The sequence below is a fragment of the Asterias rubens genome, chromosome 13 (assembly GCF_902459465.1).
Source record: "Asterias rubens chromosome 13, eAstRub1.3, whole genome shotgun sequence".
NCBI classification, from domain to species: Eukaryota; Metazoa; Echinodermata; class Asteroidea; order Forcipulatida; family Asteriidae; genus Asterias; species Asterias rubens.
In genome coordinates, this window is record NC_047074.1 from 6,638,150 (window position 1) to 6,664,021 (window position 25,872).

The window sequence follows — 25,872 nt, forward strand, 5'->3', positions numbered from 1 at the left end:
GTAACTTGTAAGGTTTAGTCCTTGAGTTAGTGATTAATTTAAAAGAACATTACAGGATTTGGTGGAAATAAAATCGTCTAAGAACACAGACATAAAACTTACATAACTTACACGATCTAAATCAGGCATGCAAATTTTCCTTGGATCAGCTGATTTCCCCTTTCTTCATCTCAGTTTTACCATTCAAAATTTAAACTACAATACAAAATCATTGAAATCTTGTAATTTCCTCTTTTTGGTGAAGTTACAGTTACACGCCTGTCGAAAACATCCCTTGAAATATTTCTTCCTGAAATTGCATAATTTGATGAGAAATATAGAAAACTAGTTTACTCTTTTGAAATTTGAGTTTATCGCTCAGTAATTATTATTTTTTTTAATCGATGTCATGCAAAATGTGTAATCGTTCTTTACTATTTTCTTGTGACCAAGATGGCCAATCAATCTCAAGGGTTATTAGTTTATGTATATGGTGGATTACTTAAAGTGCTTACACTTCCAGCAACTGTTTTGTTAGCAAAAACCAACTCTGTAATGTTCCTTTATTACTAAACAATCGTGTTATATTGATTGCTGTCCATATTTGAAACAACTTAAAAAAAATAAAAAATGGCGAACCTGAATCGAAGCCTTATTAAAAAGATTCACAAGTCTTGTAACAGTGCCTGCATGGGACAAAAGAAAAGAAAAACAATGTGTTGGAAAAACTCGAAATTATTTTGATTTGGTGTTGGTACTTTTTGGGATACTACAATTATTTTGTGGATTAAATTTTCTTGAACAGAAAGGAAATGTATGTACTGTAGTTATTTGCAAAAACCTTGTTATTATTCATACATTACTAATGCAATAAGTTCCTTGAAACTTGAGCTGAATTATTGGAAACTATTTGGGTGTGGTAAAATAGTTAACATTGAAGGTCAAGATTACACACGTGTATACTACATGGTTAATGTGTAATATAGTAGCATCTACATTTACAGCAAATCAATTGGAAAACCAGCACACACATTATTATCTGCAGGAATTTTCTTTAACACGAATGTTTAAAATAAGGTAAATCAAACCTTTAAATAAAATGTGGTTTTATAAATCTCCAGAAAGCAATCTACTGATGATCCCATCCCTAACACCTTGAGAAAAAACCCATAAAGCTCGGGGGAAGAAAGGAAGTTTTTCATGAACTCACCTTCAAACAAAGTCGCCCTTTTTATCTATCACTGGTTTTTCATTTTTATACTGAAACAAGAAAAATTTAATTTAATGTTAAAAAGAAAAAAAAGGTTCCAAGGATAATACTGGAGCCAAGTTCAATAATTGTCAAATTTATAGACTGAAAGGCTGGAGGGCTTTAGCCTTTGTAGATTACTGCCTTGGTGCCAAGGCTATGGCCGTGGGTTGTTATAACCCATTTCATTTGTCACTGATGGGGTCATAACATACGGCCACTAACCTCAATAATTACCCCATGCAAGGCTAAACCAGTCACAAAGCTTTGGTCAAGGCGTGTCCTATTTTGTATAGTGCTGTTGCTTATTGTCAGGCATTATAGTTACATTCATCAAAATATTATAAAATAAAGGAAGTTTGCAACCTTTGTTTAAGTTGAGATTTCTTCTCTAATTGTGATATAAAGAGTACCTACTATTAAGGGGTTATTGTAGATGGTTGGGACATTGTGTAACCATAGAAAAAGGACAAGGGAAGCACTGGCTGTGTAGAGTAGTGCATGCCAACACATACAATCTAAATCTCCTTTCATGGGGGTGAGCATTGCTTAGTGACGTCAATGGCTGTAAGATGATATGGCTGTGGTTTTTATAACCAAAGCATTGAGAGTGCTGAGACTGCTCAGACTACCCTAAACCATGGAGCTCCATGCCTAAACAGACCTCCCCAGACTTCCCCAGAAATAGATGTGCATTTCACTAAACATAACAACATGAAGAGATCATGTACCATCATGTACCATGGAGGTAGACTATACCCTCCCTCCATACATGAACCATGCTTATTTTGAATTTCATGGACTAAAATATATTTAGTTTATTCACTAGAAATGGGGTTATGACGTCTGGTTTGGTATTCTGTGTGATGTCTTGTCTTGTGAATAAAAAGTACAACAAAATTACTCAAGAGTTAATTACGAAAACATTAAGGTACAATAAGTAGTACTACTATGGGACATAGAAGTAAGATTAAAAATTTAAAGTAATACATTGTTGTTAGTAAACATTATTTATGTAGTTAGTTTGTGTTCCAGAGGTGCATGTACATGTATTTATACAAGTACTAAATGGCAGATTACACACTAAGAACCTGAGCACATGTCAGCTGAATAAGCTGCATACTCACTCTAATCAACACTGTTGCCTACAATGTATGCCTCATTACATCTCTAATATGTCACCCTTAACCCACAAACTGGTAGTCAACATTCAGCAACCAAATAATATTTTCAAGGTTGCAATGCTAGCTTGACATCCATTTGAACCAGCATAATTATCAACATCTTGTAATAAAAAAGCCAATATCTAACCTGTCATTGCTCTCAAGCAAACAAGGCTATTATTATTTTAGTCTTGAAAATGTTATTTCTTTTCACAAGTTCAAAAAAAGTACACACAAAATCGAGTTATAAACAAGATGTGGGGAAGGCAAGATGAGGAAAATGTAATTGTCCTATAAGCTAAAGCTTCAGTCTGCCGATAAAAACACTTCTAAAAGGTACAGATATGCAATATACATGTGTAAACAGTAAAAAAGAAAGGGATAACTTTGATCCATATAGCCTATGTGTTAAATGTTTTACTGTTCTTTTTGATTAAACAAAAAAAACTTGATCCAATGTTGTATTGTTTACTTTGCAGTCATAATAGACATTCAACTACATGGCAGGATCCACGCAAGACCCTGAGTACGTCTCAGCTAAATAAGCTGAATACTGTTAACCCACCACCGCCAATGCCTCCTCAGATCTCTAATAATAATATGACACCATCTCCACAAACTGGTAGTAGTCAGCAACCAGTGCCTGCAATGCAGGACCTTGGCCCTCTACCATCCAACTGGGAACAGGCAACTACACCAGAAGGGGAGGTCTACTTTATCAACCATATGGACAGGAGTACAACTTGGCTGGATCCAAGAATTGGTAAAACACTTAAACAACATCACACTTAAGGTCTTTTCACACTGTCCAAAATCTCAGGGTCGGAACCGGTTTCACACTGTAAAAATTTCAATCAACCTCCGATCCGGGTAGTATGCTCTAGCCGGATTGAAATCAACCCTGGCAGGGACCAGGGTTGAAAATGTCAATCCGGATCGAAATGGCATTTATATGGTTTGAATGTTATAGGGTTCACGCATGCGCCAGTTTACGTGAAGACCAGTGTGAATGATCTCTGAACCGTGTTGTGAAGAAGCGAGGCTGATATAAACCGGAGAGGACCCGGGTAGGTTTCAAGGCGGTTCGAAAAGGAAGTAGTGTGAAAAGGCCTTTACAATAGTATGGTAGTTTGCATACACTTTCTTAATTCAACTCCCCTATTTATTTTGTGTATGGCTTAATCGTCTCCAGGTTTGTGCATGGATCAGAGAAGTTCACGTTATTTGAATTGCCAAACAGTGAAATTAATTAATACAGAGTCTTCAGCTGCAACAATGGTGTTTGTAGCTCAGAGTATATCTTTGTCAATTTGTGCAAGAGTGAAATAAAGAAAGAAAAAGTCCATACATTTTTGTGCTTTCAGATGCTTAAAATGGCTTCAGGCCTGAAGTCTTTTAATATTTAAGTGAGAAATTACCTCTATCAACAGCTCTCCATTGCTATTTAGCAAGTCAGTTTTCATGCTAACAGTCACTTTTGAGTGATAACCAATAGTGTCCAGTGCCTTTAACTGTTATTGTGTGTTGGATATTCAGCCATGCGCTCACCAGGTACTGTCCAAGCAGCCTCAGCAGCCTTACAGCAAAACACACAACAGCAAACTGCACAGCCACCACCACCACAGCAACCAATGGCAATGTCACCAACACCAACACAACAACAGCAGGCTGGCAAGATTGCAGCTGCTGACATGTCTGTACAACAACGTCAACAGCAGTTAAGGTTACAGCGATTGCAGATGGAAAGGGAGTGCTTGCAGCGACGACAACAAGAAATACTTCAACAGGTCAGTAGGTTGCTCAATGTTCCAACTGAAATAGTGGATTGTTGATCTATAGATCAATAAAGAGGATCACATTTGAAAAGATTAAAACACGTCTCATTTAAGGGATTTTACAAAATTACAACAATTCTTATAAACAACACCTTATAATGTAAAGATAAGTCATTCATAGAAAGATTGTTTTCAAGGTAATTCTCAACTTGAAGAACATAAAAATAGTTTATCAACCAACCCCCTCTCTCAACGTGAGTGTGATTTTTGGAGAAATTCAAGATATGATGTTCACCCTTACTCCCTCCATAAAAAAAAAATTAAAAAAAAAAGAAATGAAACAAAAAACACATAAAAACAAACACAACACAACAAAACCATCCAAAAACTTAAAGCCCAAAGATTTTTGAATATGGTCAATAAGAAGGCTTATTTTCGGAAAATATGAAGAAATAAGTTTACAAAACAAATACTGGGTAGGAATGTTTTTTTCAATTTTGGCCTGTTTCTTTTTAGCATCTCTTTAGGTAATATGTTGTAATTTTTCGCTCATATCAATCTTTTCACTGAAAGTGAAACATATTATACCTAAATTTAGAGCAGATCAAAGTCAATGACATACATATTGAGGGAAACCTTTTCAAGTTAAAGTACCTTGCCCTGTTTTAGTTGTTGCACATAGTATTTATTGATAACTTTAGAAGTTGCAGTGCAGTTGACAATTTCAATCAAAAATTTAGTGAGAAAATAAATTTTCTGTGAACTTCAATAATTCATTGCCAAGGGCAAATTACACACAGTTTACTTTCAAAAGATAGAAATGAATATTTAGGCCCATTCTTTGAAAGACAAGTCTAACAAATTGGTTCCAAAGAAGTATTCATAATAATAAACAAAAACCATCTGGACTCAGGCTGAAACCAGATCTGTAACAAAGCCGGCCCTCTTGTCTGTTCTAGTTTAAAAATGAGCTTGAAATTTAATAGCTAGAACAAAAGTTCATGTTGGCCTTCTCGTGATTATTGGGGAAAGTTGACTTCACTGGTGCCGATATTTATTAGATGTTTATTACATTTGATTAGGTGTTGGCAACTGTGATGCACACAAAGCGCAAGTTGGTTCCAACCTGTAATAGAGTAATTCATGGTCTTGGCAATTAAACAAGTATGACTGAAAATTTGTGCTGAAGTGGCTTCACAGAACCGATACCTAAATGCTTTAACAACAAGTTAACAAATAGAAGCACCTGAAAAAGGGCCTGAGGGCATCTGTTTTGCAAGTGAAAATCATCAAATTACTTAATTAAACATGCATTGTTTCATGTATTTTTTGTTCAAATATGTAAAGACATGTAAATGTCACAGACTCTAGTAACTTAGAACTCTTTAAGATGGTAATGTAAACAAAAGTTTGTTTCATAATAAATTTACATAATCCGACTAGATGGTACATATAGATTAGATGAAAGCAACTATGAACAAATCCTGCCACAAATAACTCAAAACCTAACACTACAACAAAAGTTTTTTAGTCTAGTCACCAGAATGCAAGCAAAAGAACTATACAATATTACATTTAGTCATTTACAAGCAAGGAAAATGAAAGTAACTTGTGTTTTCAAGTCAACAATCTTGTACTCCTTCCGATCTTGTACTGTGTAGGTATTTATTCATTCTAATAATGTAAAAGTTTGCTGTGGAAAAAGAGAGGATGATTTTGATATAAGAAAAAGAAACTAAGGAAGACTTTCTCCAGCTACACGTACATCAATGGAAAAGAGAGGCAGACACGACAGTGTCAACTACTAGTATAAGTCATATGGAAGATGCAATAGTTTCCTGTATGGTAACACACAGGCAATACAGAGTCCTCATCAGCCCATATATGGTCATGTCCAAACTAGCATGCATCATCTCTTGCTATACATCTACACTGGATACTCTTGTGGCTGCTGGATGAACAATCAATGATATTGAAGATGGTTGAGAGACTGGCTGCTGTATGGATGTGTGTATTTATATATGCAGACAGGTGCAGGCAATTGGGAACATAAGAAGCTATTCTTAACTCCCCTTCTACTCCCTCATGCCCTCTGTCTCTGTCTCTCTCTCTCTCTGAACTAATTGACCAGCCTGATGTTGTAGTTTGCAGTCAGTACAGCGTTCCAGTGCAACCAGTGAAAAGTCTGTACATGACTGTACATGCTGTTTGTTTTAAGGGTTTTGATACCTTTGGTAGATCAATTTGTTTTGGGCATGAAATAAATCCCCACTATTAATGAAGGAAGATATAACATAATATGCCTGTACAAGTTTCAGCTTCATTAGTCGTCAAGACTTGAGAAAAAATGTGAAAATCACAGAGCAATGTTTTTTTAGGAGAGTTGAGTACATCTGTTTAACATGCCCCAATAATTTTCTTCTCACTGACAACAATTTTTTTGCGTGAATTTTGTCTACTCAATTTCTCAAAAACTACAGCCCCTCAGCAACTTGCAAGGGAAGCTTTCTATCATCATTATCTTCAAATTGTGTAATGGACATTGTGTTTTGTGTAGTACAAAAAGTACCAAAATTCTTTAAGGATCGGACTACAGTTTCTTGTGGATGAAGACAGGGAAGTATGGCATATGCCGGCTAAAAACCAGATTCTTTATGCAGTTACATATGGGTCTGGGGATAGGATAGTTGTACAAGTTAATAACAACACCAAGTTGTCTGCTATGAAAAATATAACTGAATCCTATGCAGGTTGAGACTTTTGTAAATTTGACGATTTCTCTTGTAGGTGTTATAGTTTATTGTGTTCTCTGTATAATGTTAATACAGTTTTACTACATTGAAATGGAAATTGAAAATGAATGAATACAACGTACAATTAGGATTGGAAGTTTAATGAAAGTATATGATTTGCATGCAATATGCAATCATTTTTTTAGAAATGAAATACGCTTTTTAGTTTGACTGAAAACAGCTAAGTCATTTTCAACAATTGAAGTTGTCAAAGGTATTATATAATAGTATTTGTTTGCAGAGAATGTTTTCTGCCACAATTAAATGTTCCGTCTTTAAAAAATACTGTCATGTCAACTGTTGGAACACTACTGGACACACGTAGAGTAGAGGGAAACCTTAGTTCTTGACACATTACAGCAAAAATGCATCAACTTTGTATTTATTGCAAAACTGTTTCTGAGCCATTTAAACAAATTAGAGACTGAAATAAAATTAAAATAATGATAATAATTGTCCAAATGATTGATATGTGATTGTAGGTAATAACTGTGTACAGTTTGATGAAGGTTATTGTTAGTGAATCAAGATCAATCAATTGATGCTATGAATAGTATGTAGGGTTGAGAGTGCGGGAGCCATATGTGATGACAGGTTCACAGCCTCATGCCAGTTGTGCAGGATGTACATGTTGGTTACTGTAGATAGGATTGAAACTCAATACAATTTACAAAGCAGTTATACAACAACTTGCACTCAGGGATGTTTAAACTAGGTAATCAAATGGTTTACCCAAGGATTAACAGATATTAAGTCGTCTTGAGTCAGAAAACAAGTGTTTGTGTGACCATATAGGCCCCACAAATATGTTTTGTTTCCCCAATTGATCTTTTTAATGATATCTTTCAATTTGTGTCCATTAACAAAATCTTGTGGACATTTGACGTTGGAATCAGAAGGGAATGGAGTTGCTACAAGAAAAATTAAGAAAAATATCATATTGACTTATAAATGCAGAAAACAAAAAGTTAATTAATTTATCTGTCCCTAAAATGGCATTTTACTGATGTAGATGTTTATGTATTCAAGTTAATTATTAACTTGAATTATTAACTTTGCTTCAAAAAATATAGTGAAGTTGATGTCATATTAATAATATGACATCAACTTCACTACAACTGTTGAAGCAAAGTACGCTCAAATAAGTACGCTCAAATAGATTAACTACAGACAGAAAACAAATTCTATCTGGTCAAAATTGCCTTAGAGGCAGGCCCCTTGGCAACCAACACAAAATACATTTATCTTTACAAGTGAGTTTGTCCATGGAGGAAATGGGTTAACTATATTCTCCTAGAAGACATTAGGTTCATTCAAACACTGTGACATTTATTAGTGGTAAAGTTTATAAATGTCAAGCTGCATCTGAAGAAGTATAAACATCAAGCAATATAATGCAGTCATTATTGCTGATACAGTAGGCAGACTGTGTGTTGTGGTAATCTGTACACATGCTATAGGTGCTTGTGGCATAAAGTAGAGTTCACAAGGCCATACACTATACTAAACTGAGATGATAATGTGTGTGTGTGTATGGTTTGAGTTGAACTGAATAGGCAGTATACTACTACTGGCATCAATCTCCATTGATCCCTGCTGGGACTTGACACAACATACAGCAGTACACAGTCACAAAATGCAAAGCTACACAGTGACACTCTAGGTGGAGTAACAATTGGCTCTTTCTATAGGTTGTATTTTATGATTTGTATGCGCTTGGTGTTATGTAGCTTGGAGGCCATTTTGTGCAATACTGTATAATATATGCTTGTCCTGCATACTGTTATCATGAGAAGTTGAACTCTAGTCTGGGGTTGGTTAAAGCAGGGTTGGTAGCAGGTTCTTATTGGATAGGAAATAATGCTATCTGAATATATACTTTCAATATAATCCTTGTACTTAAGCCTTACCGGGTGTCTAAAAAAAACCTGTACACCTTGAAATGACTGCCGAATAACAAATATGTGGTTCTTGGGAAAAGGATTAGATGTATGGATAAGTTATGTATTCAACTTTAATAATAAAATAAGTAGCCGACATCTTGGAGTGAAGTTTGTAAGCTCGCAAGTATATACTCTCACAGATTGGAAGGGTAATTACTGTGCAACCTAGTTTTCATACCCTTTTACAAAAGTGAGCAGTGCTCACCCAATTTCATGAATTGGTTTCAGACTTTCTGGTGTCATATGAACGTTGAATCCATAAGCTGCCCATACATATGAACCTCTTCCCCCAGAATCATATATATTTTATTTGGCAACCATTTCAAAAGTGTTTAACTTTTGTGAGACACCCGAGGTGAAAAGTTTGTTTTCTTATTTTAATTATGCATGAACTGCCAAACTATTTGACCATTTTGACAGAGTATGAGCTACATGTAAGTAGTCATGATGTGTTATTTACTGCCTCATGACCAGCGCCAACCCTGCTCCTACTTGTTTATATTTCCTGTAGATGGCCGCAAGTGGAAAAAACAGATCTCTGCCTAGAAATTTTTGGCCTCAAGAGGGCACTGCTCATTTGAAAGGGGGCCAGGTTGGCGTGCCCAAGGTGAGTGTTGTCAACAAGATGAAGTCATTTATACCCTGTTGTTTCACAGTGCCCATTGCTAGACCAGTGTTCTCCTGCATGTAACATCAAACTAACCAATAATTAAAGGACAAATGATGCTTAAATGAAGGTTGCACTTGTCATGTATCAAACAAAACTGCAATAGGAGAACACTGAAATGCTTTGCATGTTAACTAACTGTGCATGGCAAGCATTTATACACTTAAAGTTTGCATGAAATCGTCTTGACTGACATTATAAGCATAGATAGAACTAACACATACACCAAGTACATGTACTAACATCCAAGTAGATAGTCAGTGATGATCATTAACTCAGTGAACAATGAATTTAACAACTGTAGTGAGGAAAAAGTGTCGGCATGTGGGACTGTAATGTGGGGCTATTATAATAACTAACAAGACTCCAAATTGATGGCATGTTGGCATTGCACATGTAGTACGTGTACTTGTGTGCTTTATTTTATCTCATGTACAATGGTATATTGATAGCTGTGTTATTGACATCTATGGTGCAACGTTTCACATTACAATTACAGCTGGGGGTACCTAGATGTTTGCACATAACATTAGTATTTTGTGAGATGCAGAAAGTAATCCTTAAAGCCACAATCTATCCTTAGTGGCTTTCGTTCTTTGCATTGAATCCTAGTTCTAGCAATTTGCTAAAAAAGTGCCTTGACTTGGACCATTGTGCACATAATGATATAACATACACATGTACATTTAGAAACTGTTTGGAACTTGAGTAAGTTGCAGCAATTAATTAATCTTTCACTCAACCCATGAGCCTGTAGTAGAGTACTTAAGCCAACTGTTTATTTAGGAGATAACTTGACTTGTGTTGTGATGTTTGCATGATTCATTACTGATACAATAATAAGTAGTGTACAGTAAGGCTATTCATGTTCTTCATTTGCATTTGAATTAATTAATTAATTCATTATTTAATTAATCAGACTGGGTGGCAAGAGTGGGTGGTAAGACTGGCGTGGGTTATTGGTGGTAAGAGTGACCTTATAATGGGCCCAACAAACCCTCTCATTTGTAGACATGACCTTATTTGGATTCAACTCAACTCCCTGGAAACACACTACTTTGTTATTAAGTTAACTAGAGTTTAAAACTAACTTAGAGGCTAACAATGCTGCTTGTATGGACATTTTAGTAGTCAATCATGACATTTGTAGTTTGTTGATATCTGGGAAATATGAAGCGCAGGGCCTATACAATTGATATTTTGCTGACATCCATTTGAAAATGAGAACAAGTTTAGGTTGAATTTGTTTTCTTTTGAAAAAAAAACCCAACATTTTTTCAAGCATTGAATGATAATTAAAACTGCTTTGTTAAAACATGATTCAAACCATTGAGCACTATAGCAATGGTAGGAATTGCTGTACATGTTCTTTCAATACACACAATCTAGTTAAAACATTGCTTATCTGAGTTGTTTAATTTGTGGTAGTTTCCTTGTAAAGTACAGTGTAATATAAACATCTTAAGATGTCTTGTAGATTTGCATACTCCAGTCATCAGTTTCTTGGAACTCATCTTGAACAATGGCCAAGACATGAATTCAATCCAAAGATTAAGTGATAGATGATAGATGGCTCAACTCCCAACAAAGGCTGTAGGAGAATGGAGTGAATTGTAAAGGTTAAACTAAACTCAATTATGAGACACAAGGTTGACACACAGGAGGATGTCTAATAGTGTACAATAGTCTGTTCCTTGCTGCTGCTGTGATGCATGGGTCAATTAAGGACATTTTGTCAGCTTCAAATAAATGGTTAGTATTTGACTAGACCATTCATTGTATTGCGTCTGGGTTGTGAGCCAAGTTCAGGCTAGGCCAATTTATTACCACATATCACTCCATGTGAAGGAGCATGCTAATCCTGCTATAACTACACTGGTGATGAATATTGGTGTCATGTAGGTTTAGCAAAACAATAAACCCAGTTCTTTGGAACTCACATTTCTGTAAATATGGAGGTAGATAACAGTCTAGGGAACTTTGTGAAGCAGTTTAAAAGTCACATAAGTACTCTGTCATTCTTTTCATACCAGAAGTATCTTTACTGAAAGGCACACCATATACAGTGTACTTGGATTTTAAAAATACATTGTATTTATTGTCACATGTGTGCTGGTAAACCAACAAAATCCTAATCACAAATTCTTCCTCCATGTTAATTTAAACTTTCTTTCCTATTTTAAGGGGGTGGGAAAAATGGTTGGGGCACACCTCATTAGTCAATTGAGTTTACCACAAACACATGTACTGCTATTATAGCGTCCATTTCATTGCTTAAACAAATGTAACTCGCACTCTTGTTAGGCATGAACATTTTTGGAGGGGTGTATTGCATGTACATGAGTTGTTTACTTCATCTGTCCACCATGTATCGAAGGTAGTCATTCCCTGATGCATAAAGCCCGGTCCATACTTCGCACGAATGCGAAGTGAATTTGACGTCTTAAACACTCCCTTCGCAGTGATAATCGCAAGTGACTTGAGCACAGTTGAACTGCTGCGAATTATTCTTTGCAAATTTTTGACGTCAACATTCGCTTCGCATTTGCATTCGCAGGAAGTATGAACTGGGCTTTAATGTCCATTTTCCAGCTCTATTGTGTGACAAGGCCTCCTGCTTCACCCAACTCAATAGCATGGGGGCTGTTATAAAATAGCACATTGCTTGTATTAATATGAATGATTGATTGGTAACTCGGAGACAATGATGACTGGTGGTGGTTGGTAAGAGTATTAAATCCCTTATAATACATATTAACAACATGACGTGATGTCATTTGCATGGCTTGTGGTTAACTTAACTACATTCTTTTAATTTAACACATCAGATTGTTATACAAACTTATGCTGTTTTATTTTGGAAAAATGTATCCTATGTTTCCTGTAGTCTAAGCAATAGCCGTTGAAACAGATACGTACAGAACATAGACAAAGACATGCTAGACATTGAGCCTTCTGTTAGTATCAGCAATTTGAAGACAGCTGCAGCTAAGCTAGGCGAATCCCTAAACTGGGGCCATATATCTTTGATTAACTATTGCCGTCTGGCCCAGACTATGCCACGACCGCAGTGTCATGGCCGAGCGGTTAAGAGCACCGGATTCAAGCACTGGTGTTTGATCAGCAGAGTGTGGGTTCGAATCCCGGTCGTGACACTTGCTACTTAAAATTGGGGAGGTAGTGCTTTCTGCCCTACCGGCCAGGCTTTGAATTGATGATACCCAAGCCTACATTCGTATGGACTGTAAAAGGGGTAACCCTGTTTCAGCCCTAGGAGTAGGTGGCAATAGCCTCTAGAAAAAATAATTAGCCCGTACCTTGAAGTGGCCTTCCGGCCTTGTGTGTCTGGCGACTTGCATAAAAAATAAAAAATAAATCTTGGATAAAACAATTTGGGAGTGAGATTCCCCACACGCTAAGTCTGGTTCATACTACATGTACTTGCAAAAGCTACATGTAGGCAAATCTTTAGGTCACAAACTCGCAAGAAATAATTTACAACAGTTGAAATGTGTTCAACTCCTGCGAAACATTCACTGCAAAAAACAGCTATATGTGACGTCAAAACTTGTCGCATTCGCAGAGTATGAACCAGGCTTCACTGTGTATTGCCCATTTTAGGTTAAGACGTAAATCCCAAACGGCTGCCATAGTCATATGTGATGATGGGGTGTACTGAATGATGTGGTTGGGGTGTACTGAATGACATGGTTGGGGTGTACTGAATGACATGGTTGGAGTGTACTGAATGACATGGTTGGAGTGTACTGAATGACATGGTTGGGGTGTACTGAATGATGTGGTTGGGGTGTACTGAATGACATGGTTGGGGTGTACTGAATGACATGGTTGGAGTGTACTGAATGACATGGTTGGGGTGTACTGAATGACATGGTTGGGGTGTACTGAATGACATGGTTGGAGTGTACTGAATGACATGGTTGGGGTGTACTGAATGATGTGGTTGGGGTGTACTGAATGACATGGTTGGGGTGTACTGAATGACATGGTTGGGGTGTACTGAATGACATGGTTGGGGTGTACTGAATGACATGGTTGGGGTGTACTGAATGACATGGTTGGGGTGTACTGAATGACATGGTTGGGGTGTACTGAATGACATGGTTGGGGTGTACTGAATGACATGGTTGGAGTGTACTGAATGACATGGTTGGAGTGTACTGAATGACATGGTTGGAGTGTACTGAATGACATGGTTGGAGTGTACTGAATGACATGGTTGGAGTGTACTGAATGACATGGTTGGGGTGTACTGAATGACATGGTTGGGGTGTACTGAATGACATGGTTGGAGTGTACTGAATGACATGGTTGGGGTGTACTGAATGACATGGTTGGGGTGTACTGAATGACATGGTTGGGGTGTACTGAATGACATGGTTGGAGTGTACTGAATGACATGGTTGGGGTGTACTGAATGACATGGTTGGGGTGTACTGAATGACATGGTTGGAGTGTACTGAATGATGTGGTTGGGGTGTACTGAATGACATGGTTGGGGTGTACTGAATGACATGGTTGGGGTGTACTGAATGACATGGTTGGGGTGTACTGAATGACATGGTTGGGGTGTACTGAATGACATGGTTGGGGTGTACTGAATGACATGGTTGGGGTGTACTGAATGACATGGTTGGGGTGTACTGAATGACATGGTTGGAGTGTACTGAATGACATGGTTGGAGTGTACTGAATGACATGGTTGGAGTGTACTGAATGACATGGTAGGAGTGTACTGAATGACATGGTTGGGGTGTACTGAATGACATGGTTGGGGTGTACTGAATGACATGGTTGGAGTGTACTGAATGACATGGTTGGGGTGTACTGAATGACATGGTTGGGGTGTACTGAATGACATGGTTGGGGTGTACTGAATGACATGGTTGGAGTGTACTGAATGACGTGGTTGGGGTGTACTGAATGACATGGTTGGGGTGTACTGAATGACATGGTTGGGGTGTACTGAATGACATGGTTGGGGTGTACTGAATGACATGGTTGGGGTGTACTGAATGACATGGTTGGGGTGTACTGAATGACATGGTTGGGGTGTACTGAATGATGTGGTTGGGGTGTACTGAATGACATGGTTGGGGTGTACTGAATGACACGGTTGGGGTGTACTGAATGACACGGTTGGGGTGTACTGAATGACATGGTTGGGGTGTACTGAATGACATGGTTGGGGTGTACTGAATGACATGGTTGGGGTGTACTGAATGACATGGTTGGGGTGTACTGAATGATGTGGTTGGGGTGTACTGAATGACATGGTTGGGGTGTACTGAATGACACGGTTGGGGTGTACTGAATGACACGGTTGGGGTGTACTGAATGACATGGTTGGAGTGTACTGAATGACATGGTTGGGGTGTACTGAATGACATGGTTGCTTTGATTATTTCTACAGGAGCTTCAATTGAGGAGAGAGATTGTGGACCCTGTGACTGTGAGTAATGGTAATCAAGATGGTAATACAGTCAGTACTACAGGCCTTGATCCATTCTTGAGTAGCAGTAATACATCTAACTTCCATAGCCGGGAGGAAAGTGGTGATAGCGGATGTGGGATGAGCAGTTATAGCCATCCACGTACACCCGATGACTTACTCAGTAATGTAGAAGATATGGAAACTATTGAAGGTTAGTAATCAATGCTATCAAAGGCAGAGTTATTCAAATGGAATAAGAATCAAAAGTACTGCAGCAATGTCAAAAAAATGCCTGTAGTTTGCCCAAGTTGACACCTTACAATCAAATTACAGCCTAGAGTGTAATCATATCGAAAGATCTGTAAGCATTAGAAAATGCCATGTCTTAAAAGGAACACGTTGCCTTGGGTCGGTCGAGTTGGTCTTTGAAACGCATTTGAAAACCATTTGGTGTGAAATGCATATGGTTAGAAAGATGTTTTAAAAGTAGAATATAATGATCCACACAAGTAAGATTCGAAATTGCACGGTTTTTCTTTTACGTCAGGAAGAGACACGATCGGCCATTTTGTGGAGGCAAAATTTTGACTCCATATAATGGCCGACCGTGTTCAAACATTGTGAGAACTGGATTCCTCTGAAGTAATCTCACTCAAATAATAAAAGACTTCGGCCTGAAGAATTAAATTATGTATCTGAAAGCACACAAACTGTTGCAACGAGGGTGTTTTTCCGTTGTTTCATTATTCTCTTGCAACTTCAATGACCAATTGAGTAAAAATTTCCCAGGTTTGTTATTTTATGCATATGTTGGGACACACCAAGTGAGAAGACTGGTCTTTGACAATAACCAAAGGTGTCCAGTGTCTTTAAAGTGTAAGAAACATTACTCACATGAGCAGTCATGAGCAGCTAGTCTATCAAACCTCGGACTAGTGATGAGAATAAAGCCTTCTCGGATGATGAACATGAAGAGTTCGAAGCTTCTTGTGCATTGTGAGGAACTATCTGTAATGAGAACAGCAATACTCAATGAAGCTCTCTAGATGATTGATGAACTCCATTCATGCCAGCTACAAAATACAATCTTAAGGTAACACCATGTGTGTAGGTACTTACCAGGTAGATTTAGTTCTGTAGAGAACTGTCTTGCTTTATATTCTACTACCATATATAGTAGATTTTCCAAATTTTTGAGACTTCCGAGTTCTGAAAACAACTGTCCTGCTTTTTAACTACTGTAGAGTTGTTGTACCGCCCTCTATTGACTGTAGTTGTTAAGTCTATTAGTTGCAATCCAAGATGTCTGACCAATAATAAACGTCCAATCAAACATGTCTAAGTGTCTCAGTGGTTAAAGCCTAAACACCACAACTACTACCTGGGCAGAAGGTAGTGTCTCCTGACAATGACTTTGGCAAGCTATTTGAAACGTTGAGACCAATAACTCACTCCCTGGTAATTAAGTTAATAACAATCCTATAAGCTCAAGTAGTAGTCCTGGCCGATTTTCTACCTTCTGCCTTGGTTAAAAAGCAGGACAGTTATTTTAGAACTGAGAAGTCTCCCGAACTCTACGTGGTAGTAGAATATCAAGCACATAATCTACCTGGCAAGTAGATACACACATGGTGTTACCGCAAACCAAATATATATTGATACCTCACCATGCAATGCCTCAAATCCCATATACAAAATACAACTTATCGTTATCGACACGTTTACAAATAACCATTCCTGAAACATTGTTTATGACTTACAGGTGAACGCAAGACTCCGATCCCAGCCTCCATGACGCCACGTCATATGGACTTCTTAGACTCGATGCCGGGTACCAACATTGATATGGGTCCAATGGAAGGCACCGGTGATAATAGTAACCAAGGCAACATGGATAGTGATGATCTGGTACCCAGTCTTCATGAAGCACTCAATACGGACATCTTGAATGATGTAGAAGCAGTCCTGGCCTCACCTAATAGAATCGATAACTTTCTCACATGGTTATAAATACAGTCTTCCTGGTCTTACCTCAATTATCAACCACATACAAATTATCACTTAATCACTGCATCAGTATGGATTGTATAAACATTAACCAGTGCTATGACGTTGTTTATGGTCTTTATATTGATGTAGTTTTTTGACTAACACGAAGTTGGTTTGCTTTCATGGTGGCAAACCATGAGGCAAATATTGCTAAATTAACAAAAAAAAACACATAGCACCTCTGTATTTCAATGCATTGTGAAGTATATACACTGGTGGTGTAGACACACAAAACAGAGTTCCTATGTTATGCAGAATTTAAGAACATGCTTTGATATTTTTCCAATGAATATTTGAATTCAGTTCATGAGACATCAACTCGCAGTGATTTGATGTCTTGTGTTTATGGAAACCAGATCTATTATGTCAATATTAAACTGCAAGAAGTTAGATACTAGGATTGTACCGGTGCTCTAGGTTAATATTGTACCTTGTAGACAATGAAACAATCAAACAGTATTAACTGACAAGTTAATATTGTACCTTGTAGACAATGAAACAATCAAACAGTATTAACTGACAAGTGGACTATTACACTCTTCCATCGTGTAAGATGTGACAATGTGTACACATTAAGAGACTTGTCCTCACTGGCTGGTTGGAAATGAAGAGGTAAAAGACTTGCCTCCTTTGTCTCATTAATTTGACTACACGAAAACAAGATGGCTGCACCGTGATTGAGGAATTGAGTTGTGATAGAAACAAAAGATGTGCAACTGCAGAGTACACCATTGGTAAATGTATAACGGTTCAACAAGTTTGATTCAGAGTACACCATTGGTAAATGTATAACGGTTCAACAAGTTTGATTCAGAGTACACCATTGGTAAATGTATAACGGTTCAACAAGTTTGATTCAGAGTACACCATTGGTAAATGTATAACGGTTCAACAAGTTTGATTCAGAGTACACCATTGGTAAATGTATAACGGTTCAACAAGTTTGATTCAGAGTACACCATTGGTAAATGTATAACGGTTCAACAAGTTTGATTCAGAGTACACCATTGGTAAATGTATAACGGTTCAACAAGTTTGATTCAGAGTACACCATTGGTAAATGTATAATGGTTCAACAAGTTTGATTCAGAGTACACCATTGGTAAATGTATAACGGTTCAACAAGTTTGATTCAGAGTACACCATTGGTAAATGTATAACGGTTCAACAAGTTTGATTCAGAGTACACCATTGGTAAATGTATAACGGTTCAACAAGTTTGATTCAGAGTACACCATTGGTAAATGTATAATGGTTCAACAAGTTTGATTCAGAGTACACCATTGGTAAATGTATAATGGTTCAACAAGTTTGATTCAGAGTACACCATTGGTAAATGTATAACGGTTCAACAAGTTTGATTCAGAGTACACCATTGGTAAATGTATAATGGTTCAACAAGTTTGATTCAGAGTACACCATTGGTAAATGTATAATGGTTCAACAAGTTTGATTTAGAGTACACCATTGGTAAATGTATAACGGTTCAACAAGTTTGATTCAGAGTACACCATTGGTAAATGTATAATGGTTCAACAAGTTTGATTCAGAGTACACCATTGGTAAATGTATAATGGTTCAACAAGTTTGATTCAAGTAATGGGACACCATCAACTGACCTTTACAGAACCAATTTCTCTCAGAAATGACCGGGTCCAAGTTATAACGAGTCAAGTTCTTTATCAATGGTGTACAAAGAGATTGTTCACTCAGTTTTGAACAAGAGGTTTGGCCAGGCACTATCACTTTGACTTTGAAGGTCAGAGTTTGAATAACACTTGTGGTAACTATAAAACCACAAGCACTGACTCCTGGTCATTTACTGTAAAGGTTTATTCATTGTGAAGAGGGACTAACATGGACCCATGGATATGGTGAGTGTTACATTGTGTTGTCTGAATTGTAACACAGAAATTTAGCATATTTATTGATCTAATTTTACCTTGTGTGAAAATATTTATAAACATGTATTTTTTTTATGACAGATGCTAAATGATTGGTATTTTGGATTGAATGGTTTTGAGTACTAGATTGTGCCTTGTTAATAAAGGGCTAAAGGAACTTAGCCTTGATACCTCATGTTTATATTGCAACATATTAAACTTCCCCTACTATTTCATACTTTTATTAATCTTACATTTATGTGCTTTGTGTCATGAAAAAAAGGCTCATGAAATTAATAGCTTTTTTTATTTTATCTACAAATACAAGATTGTTATTCTTAAAAATAGGTACTAAAAAAATTGGACTTTTGCATAATTTTGTGTAAACATGCACCAAAAGTGAAATGTGACGTCCAAGATTTTGCCTGCCACTAGAAGTTCATAACTCACAGGATAATGCTTTGTAAAAATTAACTGTTTGATTTTTAAATGGTGAAAAGGCAATCTCATGTTTATTTTTTAACTTTCCCAGTTCAGATGCTTCCATTTTCATTATGTTTTAGATTTTGAATTGATTCTGCCTTCCAAGTATTTTATTTTCTTAATGAGAAAACTGTTTGTTTTGATGTTTATTGCTCTGTATAATAACATGTAGATTTGACTCTATACAATAGTTAGCGAGTAGTAGTATTACGAGAGGTATTGCTTGAGCTTGTGTGGAATAAATATAAACAACATTATTCATTAAAGCTATGTTACTTAAGTCCCAGAGCTTAAGGCTGTGGCAGTCAGTGCATGAATGAAGGATGGGCTCTGCAAAATGAGTCACAAGGGGGACAATTAACTTATTGGGTTTTATACATTGCTGAAAAGAGCATACAACAAGCTTCATTTTGACATGTCTTACACACTTGTATGATGTTTGGTTAAAAAGATATGACCTTTTGAAAAAAGATTATGTCACAATCTGAAAATAACCCATACTGGGGAAACGGCCTGTTTAATAAAAACTATTGACGTCTAGGGGATGAACAAAAAGTACTTGGTTTATTCACCTTTATCTATCAAAAACAAAGGTTTTTTTCAGAAAATGTGAAAATATAGACCCTTAAGAAGCATGAAACCACATGGAAAAAAACCAACAAAAAACCCTCACCCTGCCAACAGCCCTGTACTGGAAACTGGGTTGTGCAACAAGCGACTTATTTTTGTAGAGCCTGTCACATTTCATGTTACCCATTGATGGATTCCCAAGTCATTAAAGTAATTCAGCATGTATGATGAATTTTAGAACTGATTAAGGATGTAGTCATCAGGGAAGTAGTACGAGTGTTTATGCTAAGTGCAAATTCTAGCAAATGGTGTAAATAAAATGTAATTAATTGCCAACTTTCATGTTCTTGACCGAGCGTTTTAACATAATGAAAATGACATGCCTTGCTGATAGCCACAACCATACAGTCAGTATATGGGTAGTCATTACTAGTTAATGTTCATTCTATCAAGCTAGCTTCATATCTTTCCACTGCTCAATGACACTATTGGTGCAAATCAATCAATCAAGAAAAAACTCTGGACACAATTTGCAGCCAAGAACAAAACAATATGATTCAACTATCAGAAAAAAACATACATTGTCTACATTTGAACTGTAGTAAGTAAAATTAATGCTACACATTGACAAGTTCAAAAGTGACATACATAACTTAATTATTAAATGTAAACGATGCACAATATGATCAATAACCCAGGCAAAGTAAACAACTTGACTTCATTTAATTAATCAATAGTGGCCTTATTAATAAGCCCAACACAAATACTTTATTTATTTATTAATCATAAATATTTTGAAACTCTGAAAAACTGCACACTGGAAGACATACTACATATTTCACACCAGGAATTGTAAAAGTCGGTTCAAACATCTGAATAAACAGCTTCGGCTTATGGCATGGCCTTTTCAAAATACTCTGTAAAGTTTTGTAAACTGTACATTATTACAAGCTAGAAGTAGACTAGACGATAAGCATCTTGTATTCTGCTTGCAGCACACTGTACTTGCTTTAATTCTTCAATAAACAAACAAGTACAGCATTTTTTTGTAATTATACTTATAATTATAGATAATTTATACAATATTATATTTGTTATCTCTTTTGAAATGGTGGAAGGTTCTTCCAGATAATATTTCAATCCATCCAAACTTTTGATAAACTTTTCATACGTATCACAGTGCCTTATGAATCATTGATGAACATGTATATTGAAATGGTGTCTGACTATAAATTAAGTTATGTACAGAGATGACTGCCAAGCTACTTGTACACAGAGAGAATGTAAAATCAATGGAGTTGACAGCAAAATGAGGTGGGAACGTAGTTTTGCATATATCATAGCCGGTTTACAACAGATTGAGTTGAGACATTTGGTGAAGCAGTGCATAAGTCCTGGCAGATGGACAGTAGGCTATTAATACTGTGTTTTGAATATAATGCACACATGTACTAATTATGTGCTAAATACTACAAAAGACATGGGCCATTACATTTTGTTAATGGTAAACCTTGTTGCAAAAAGTCAGTTTGCACATTGTAGCACATAACTGCATTCTTTAAATAAGATTTGTATGTATTTCCAAACATAAAGTGTTGCTTAACTCCTGTGATATAAACAATGGCAGGAAGTGTACCAATAATAAATTCATACCATAAAGATGTATGTGCTTCTTGGTTTATTTGCAAATCTATGGTGTGAGAAGGAACATTCAGCATTGAGCACATTCAACTGTTAAATGATCAGGGCTCTGTTTCATAAAGTTTGTAAGCACAAACAAATGCGGAGCAGACATTGGTTACCAGCCAATATTCCATTTAGTTTACATTGTTGCAACTGGTGCTCTATTTTCTTTTGCTTAGCAAAGAAATTTGCTAAGCAGCATTATTTTGTAAAACGGCTTTATGAAATTGGGTCCTGATGGTCCTCTCGGGTCTCACTGTCTGAGTGATTAAACAGATATGCTTCTTACATACGTCTGTTCTGATTTCTCAATGCTAGTCTGCTGAAGTTTCTGCCAGGAAAATTATTTAGAAAAAAAATCAAATTTCTGACTGCATTTTCTATCCTCCCTTATACGTTTTCTTTGGAGTTTGGATTTGTTGTTTTGAGGATCTTTTTGCAGTATTTGATGGCAATGCGTCAATAATGGACACCTCATCTTAGTACTAAACAAAAGCTGCTGCTTGCTACCATTCATTCTTAATCACGCTTCACTGTATATATGTACTCTAAATATGTGTGTATTACAATAAGTGTAAATAATTAGCATGGGTCGTGTTATTGAACAGTTGTAGCTTTCTTGATGACTACTACCAATGTATTAAAGACACTGGACACTATTGGTAATTGTCAAAGACCAGTCTTCTCAACATATGCATAAAAAATAAACTTGCAAAAATTTGAACTCAATTAGTCGTCAAAGTTGCGAGAAAATAATGGAAGAACAACGGCCCTTGGCACACAAAGTTGTGTGCTTTCAGATGCTTGACTTCGAGACCTCAAAATCTAAATCTGATGTCTCAAAATCCAATTCGTGGAAAATTACAGATTTCTTGAAAACTACATCACTTCAATGGGAGCAATTTTTTATACTACCAACCTCTCCCCATGGCATTACTCGTTACCAAGTGAGGTTTATGCTGATGACTATTTTGAGTAATGACCAATAGTGTCCACTGCCTTTAAGACTCTTTGCATATAAGATGCAGGCTCACTATCTGTCATTGGGTCTGCCTGAAATACTTTCTGATGACATTATTACATGATGAATTTGACCTCCCACAAAATGGTACAGCAGTAGGTCATGTTGTTTGCAGGGGTCTATGACTGAGTAGTGATTTGGCACGACTCCCCAGACTGCAAAATCCATTGTAGGAACATGAGATTGGCTTACCATGTCTGTTACCAGAATAACAGATTCATCAGTGCTAACAAATCTCACATTGCTAGTCATTTCAATTTGCCATTCATCTGATATAAAGAGCTAGTATAAAGTACTCATTGTAAAAATAACCAGGCCAAATACTACATGTACTATTGAAATGAAATACTACTACATTTGATACTTAGTGAGATATTTTGTATATGCCCGCCATAAAGGAATGTATTCAGTAATTTCTCAGTCTTCCGAAATAGCAATAAACAGTGTAAAGGGAATGAGTAGAGTGGATTTCCTCTTGTTCTGTGTGTCATATTCATTATGGAAGTTGGTTTATACTAATACAGCAACTGTGCAGTGTATTATGACATTGACCATGGAGCTTCTTACAAAAAATCCAAGGTACATTTCTTGTGGATTACTATTTGTTGTGACTTCATGTTATGGTACATGTATGAGGCAAAGCTTCACCTTGATGACGAGACACTGTAATATACACATTAGTGGGTGCGTTCGATGAGCTTCCCTGGGTTGACCCTGGTCTACCCCCGCTTATTCGAAAAGCTTTGATGTCATTCCAGGGGCTCACCCGGGTCGGCCCCCAGTGGCCAGAGGTGCATGACGTCACCACGAGAGGGCGAGTCGGTTTGATCATTCGATTAGCTCTTGTCAGGGGCTCACATGAATGAGCACCGCGGGGTCGACACAGGGAAACTAATCGAACTCACCCAGTATCTCACACTCTTTCTACTTTGAGCGTGTGACTTGGCTAACGTAAAATATCCTGGACCAAAATCTGGACTAAAGCCCGATTCATACTGAATGCGACCGATATGAATTTTGACGTCACAGCTCTCTTTTAACTGAGAATGTTTCACTGGAGTTGAGCACATTTTAACTGATGCAAGTTAGTTATTTGCTGCAAATTTGTTTTGTCAAAATTCTCTTCACATTTGATTCGCAGGAAGTATGGACGAGGCTTAAAAAGTAATTTGACACCCTGGTTATTAAAGTATTTACATTTCGTGCACCTAGAGCACCTAAATTTGGTTGGATTTTGGTGTCTTATATTATTTAATATTATAATTATTAATTTAACATCAATATAGATAGGAAGCTGAAGTTGGCAATTTATTGTGGCATTTTTAAGGTTGCAATTTTACCTTATGGAAAAAAAAAAGTGACTGCTCAGAGGATCTATCTATACAACAAATTTCTTGATTCCCATTAAAATTGTGACACAAGCGCGAGTGGAATACAGAAAAATTAGCGCTTCTGCGTCCGATCCCATATCCAACGAGGTTGAAGGATATGGGACGCGCTACATTTTTATGTAATCCACGAGCGCTATTGTGATAACAAATTTATCTTCCAGCCTCATTAAGTCAATGAGGTTAGGTTGTGTTTTTGTTTTTGGTTTTGCACGCACTAAGTTTAAAATGTAATGTTTGCACTGACCGTATGTGGAGCGTAACGCATTAACACTCACAATACACAGAGTGCAATATAAAAACAAGGAGTAGGTTATCGCCTGATGTCACACTCCGGTTTGAACATCTGATTGGAGGATTGGCGCGTACTGGAAGATAACAGTAAATGTAAGGCTCCTTGCATAGAACAAATCACATACCTTGGAAGCACAAATACACGTACATTACCAGATAAGGCAACATTAAACAGACAAACCCCCCTCCTCCAAACCCCCTCCCCAAACAGAAAGGCCCAAACCCAAACAACTGCCATATAATGCAACATTAAACAGACAAACCCCCCCTCCTCCAAACCCCCTCCCCAAACAGAAAGGCGCAAACCCAAACAACTGCCATATAATGCAACATTAAACAGACAAACCCCCCCCTCCTCCAAACCCCCTCCCCAAACAGAAAGGCGCAAACCCAAACAACTGCCATATAATGCAATATTTCAACCTAATAAGATGGTAAGATTATTAAACAACATTTGATAATCTGATGACTAACACAATATTTTTCTCCATAATTTTGAGATGGTCTAAAAGAAATTGCCAATATTTCAAGCCTCCTGCGTATTGTGTCTTTAAAAGCACTGGACACACCTTGGGTAATTATCAAAGACCAGTCTTCTCACTTGGTGTATCTTAACATTATATGCATAAAATTACAAACTTGTGAAAATTTGAACTCGGTTGGTCGTCAAAGTTGAGAGAGAATAATAGAGAAAAAAACACCCTTGTCACACAAGTTGTGTGCTTTCAGATGCCTTGAATTTGAGACCTCATCAAATATTTTTGTGTGAAATAACTCTTTCTTAAAAACTACGTTACTTCAGAGGGAGCCGTTTCTCACAAAGTTTTACAGCTCTCCATCGCTTGTTACCATGCGCCTCAGAATAAGTTTAGTCTTAGATAGATGGCGCTTTACAAGTTTGGTGCTTTACAAATTTTCTTATTATTCATAGTTACCTCAGACAGTTTCGCTATTCCTAGTGATGAAGAACGCGTCAAGTGGTTGTTTAAAAGGTTGATAATGACTTGATAGAGCTGTTTATAACCGGTTGTTTTCGGACAGCATTTGTGCGGGGTTCGACTCAGGCCTATATCGCACGTCCACGACCCTGCCGGTTTTAAACGGCCCTTTAAGAACGCGTCACTGCCCCTTTTATTCCCTTAGGCCCTATTATACACATATTGACTGGCAATGAGGTAACTAGTGTACATCTTTTCCCCGAGAGAGTTTGAGTGACCAGATGAGAGACCTATTTCCCGAGGCCCCTCTTCTGGTCACTCACAGGCCCAAGGGGGAATCATCATCATCATCGGTTAGCATCATGCATTTCTACACCGGCTGCCTGACTTGTGAGACGCTTCCAAATAGAAAGGTCTTGAGCTGCCACTTCTGCCTCCTCAACAGACCACCCCGTGCCCAGTCTGGAGAGGTCCCTCTGAATTACATTTTTCCATGATGTCCTAGGGCGCCCTCGTCTGCGTTTCCCATGGGTTGGTGAC

At 37.3% G+C, this 25,872-nt stretch overlaps 1 protein-coding gene across 3 annotated transcripts in view; it reads left to right on the plus strand.

The window, feature by feature from the left end:
• Positions 1–18,531, plus strand: part of LOC117299016 (transcriptional coactivator YAP1-A-like) — a 29,723-nt gene extending 11,192 nt beyond the window's left edge. For 2 of the 3 annotated variants that reach the window (XM_033782434.1, XM_033782435.1), the window contains 5 exons: positions 2,871–3,154; positions 3,928–4,178; positions 9,413–9,508; positions 15,003–15,234; positions 16,786–18,531. In XM_033782434.1, the coding sequence (XP_033638325.1) occupies positions 2,871–3,154; positions 3,928–4,178; positions 9,413–9,508; positions 15,003–15,234; positions 16,786–17,033 (1,111 nt within the window). In that variant the 3' untranslated portion in view covers positions 17,034–18,531. The remainder of the gene's footprint in view (positions 1–2,870; positions 3,155–3,927; positions 4,179–9,412; positions 9,509–15,002; positions 15,235–16,785) is intronic. The other variant, XM_033782436.1, reaches the window with a different exon arrangement.
• Positions 18,532–25,872: the final 7,341 nt, after the last annotated feature.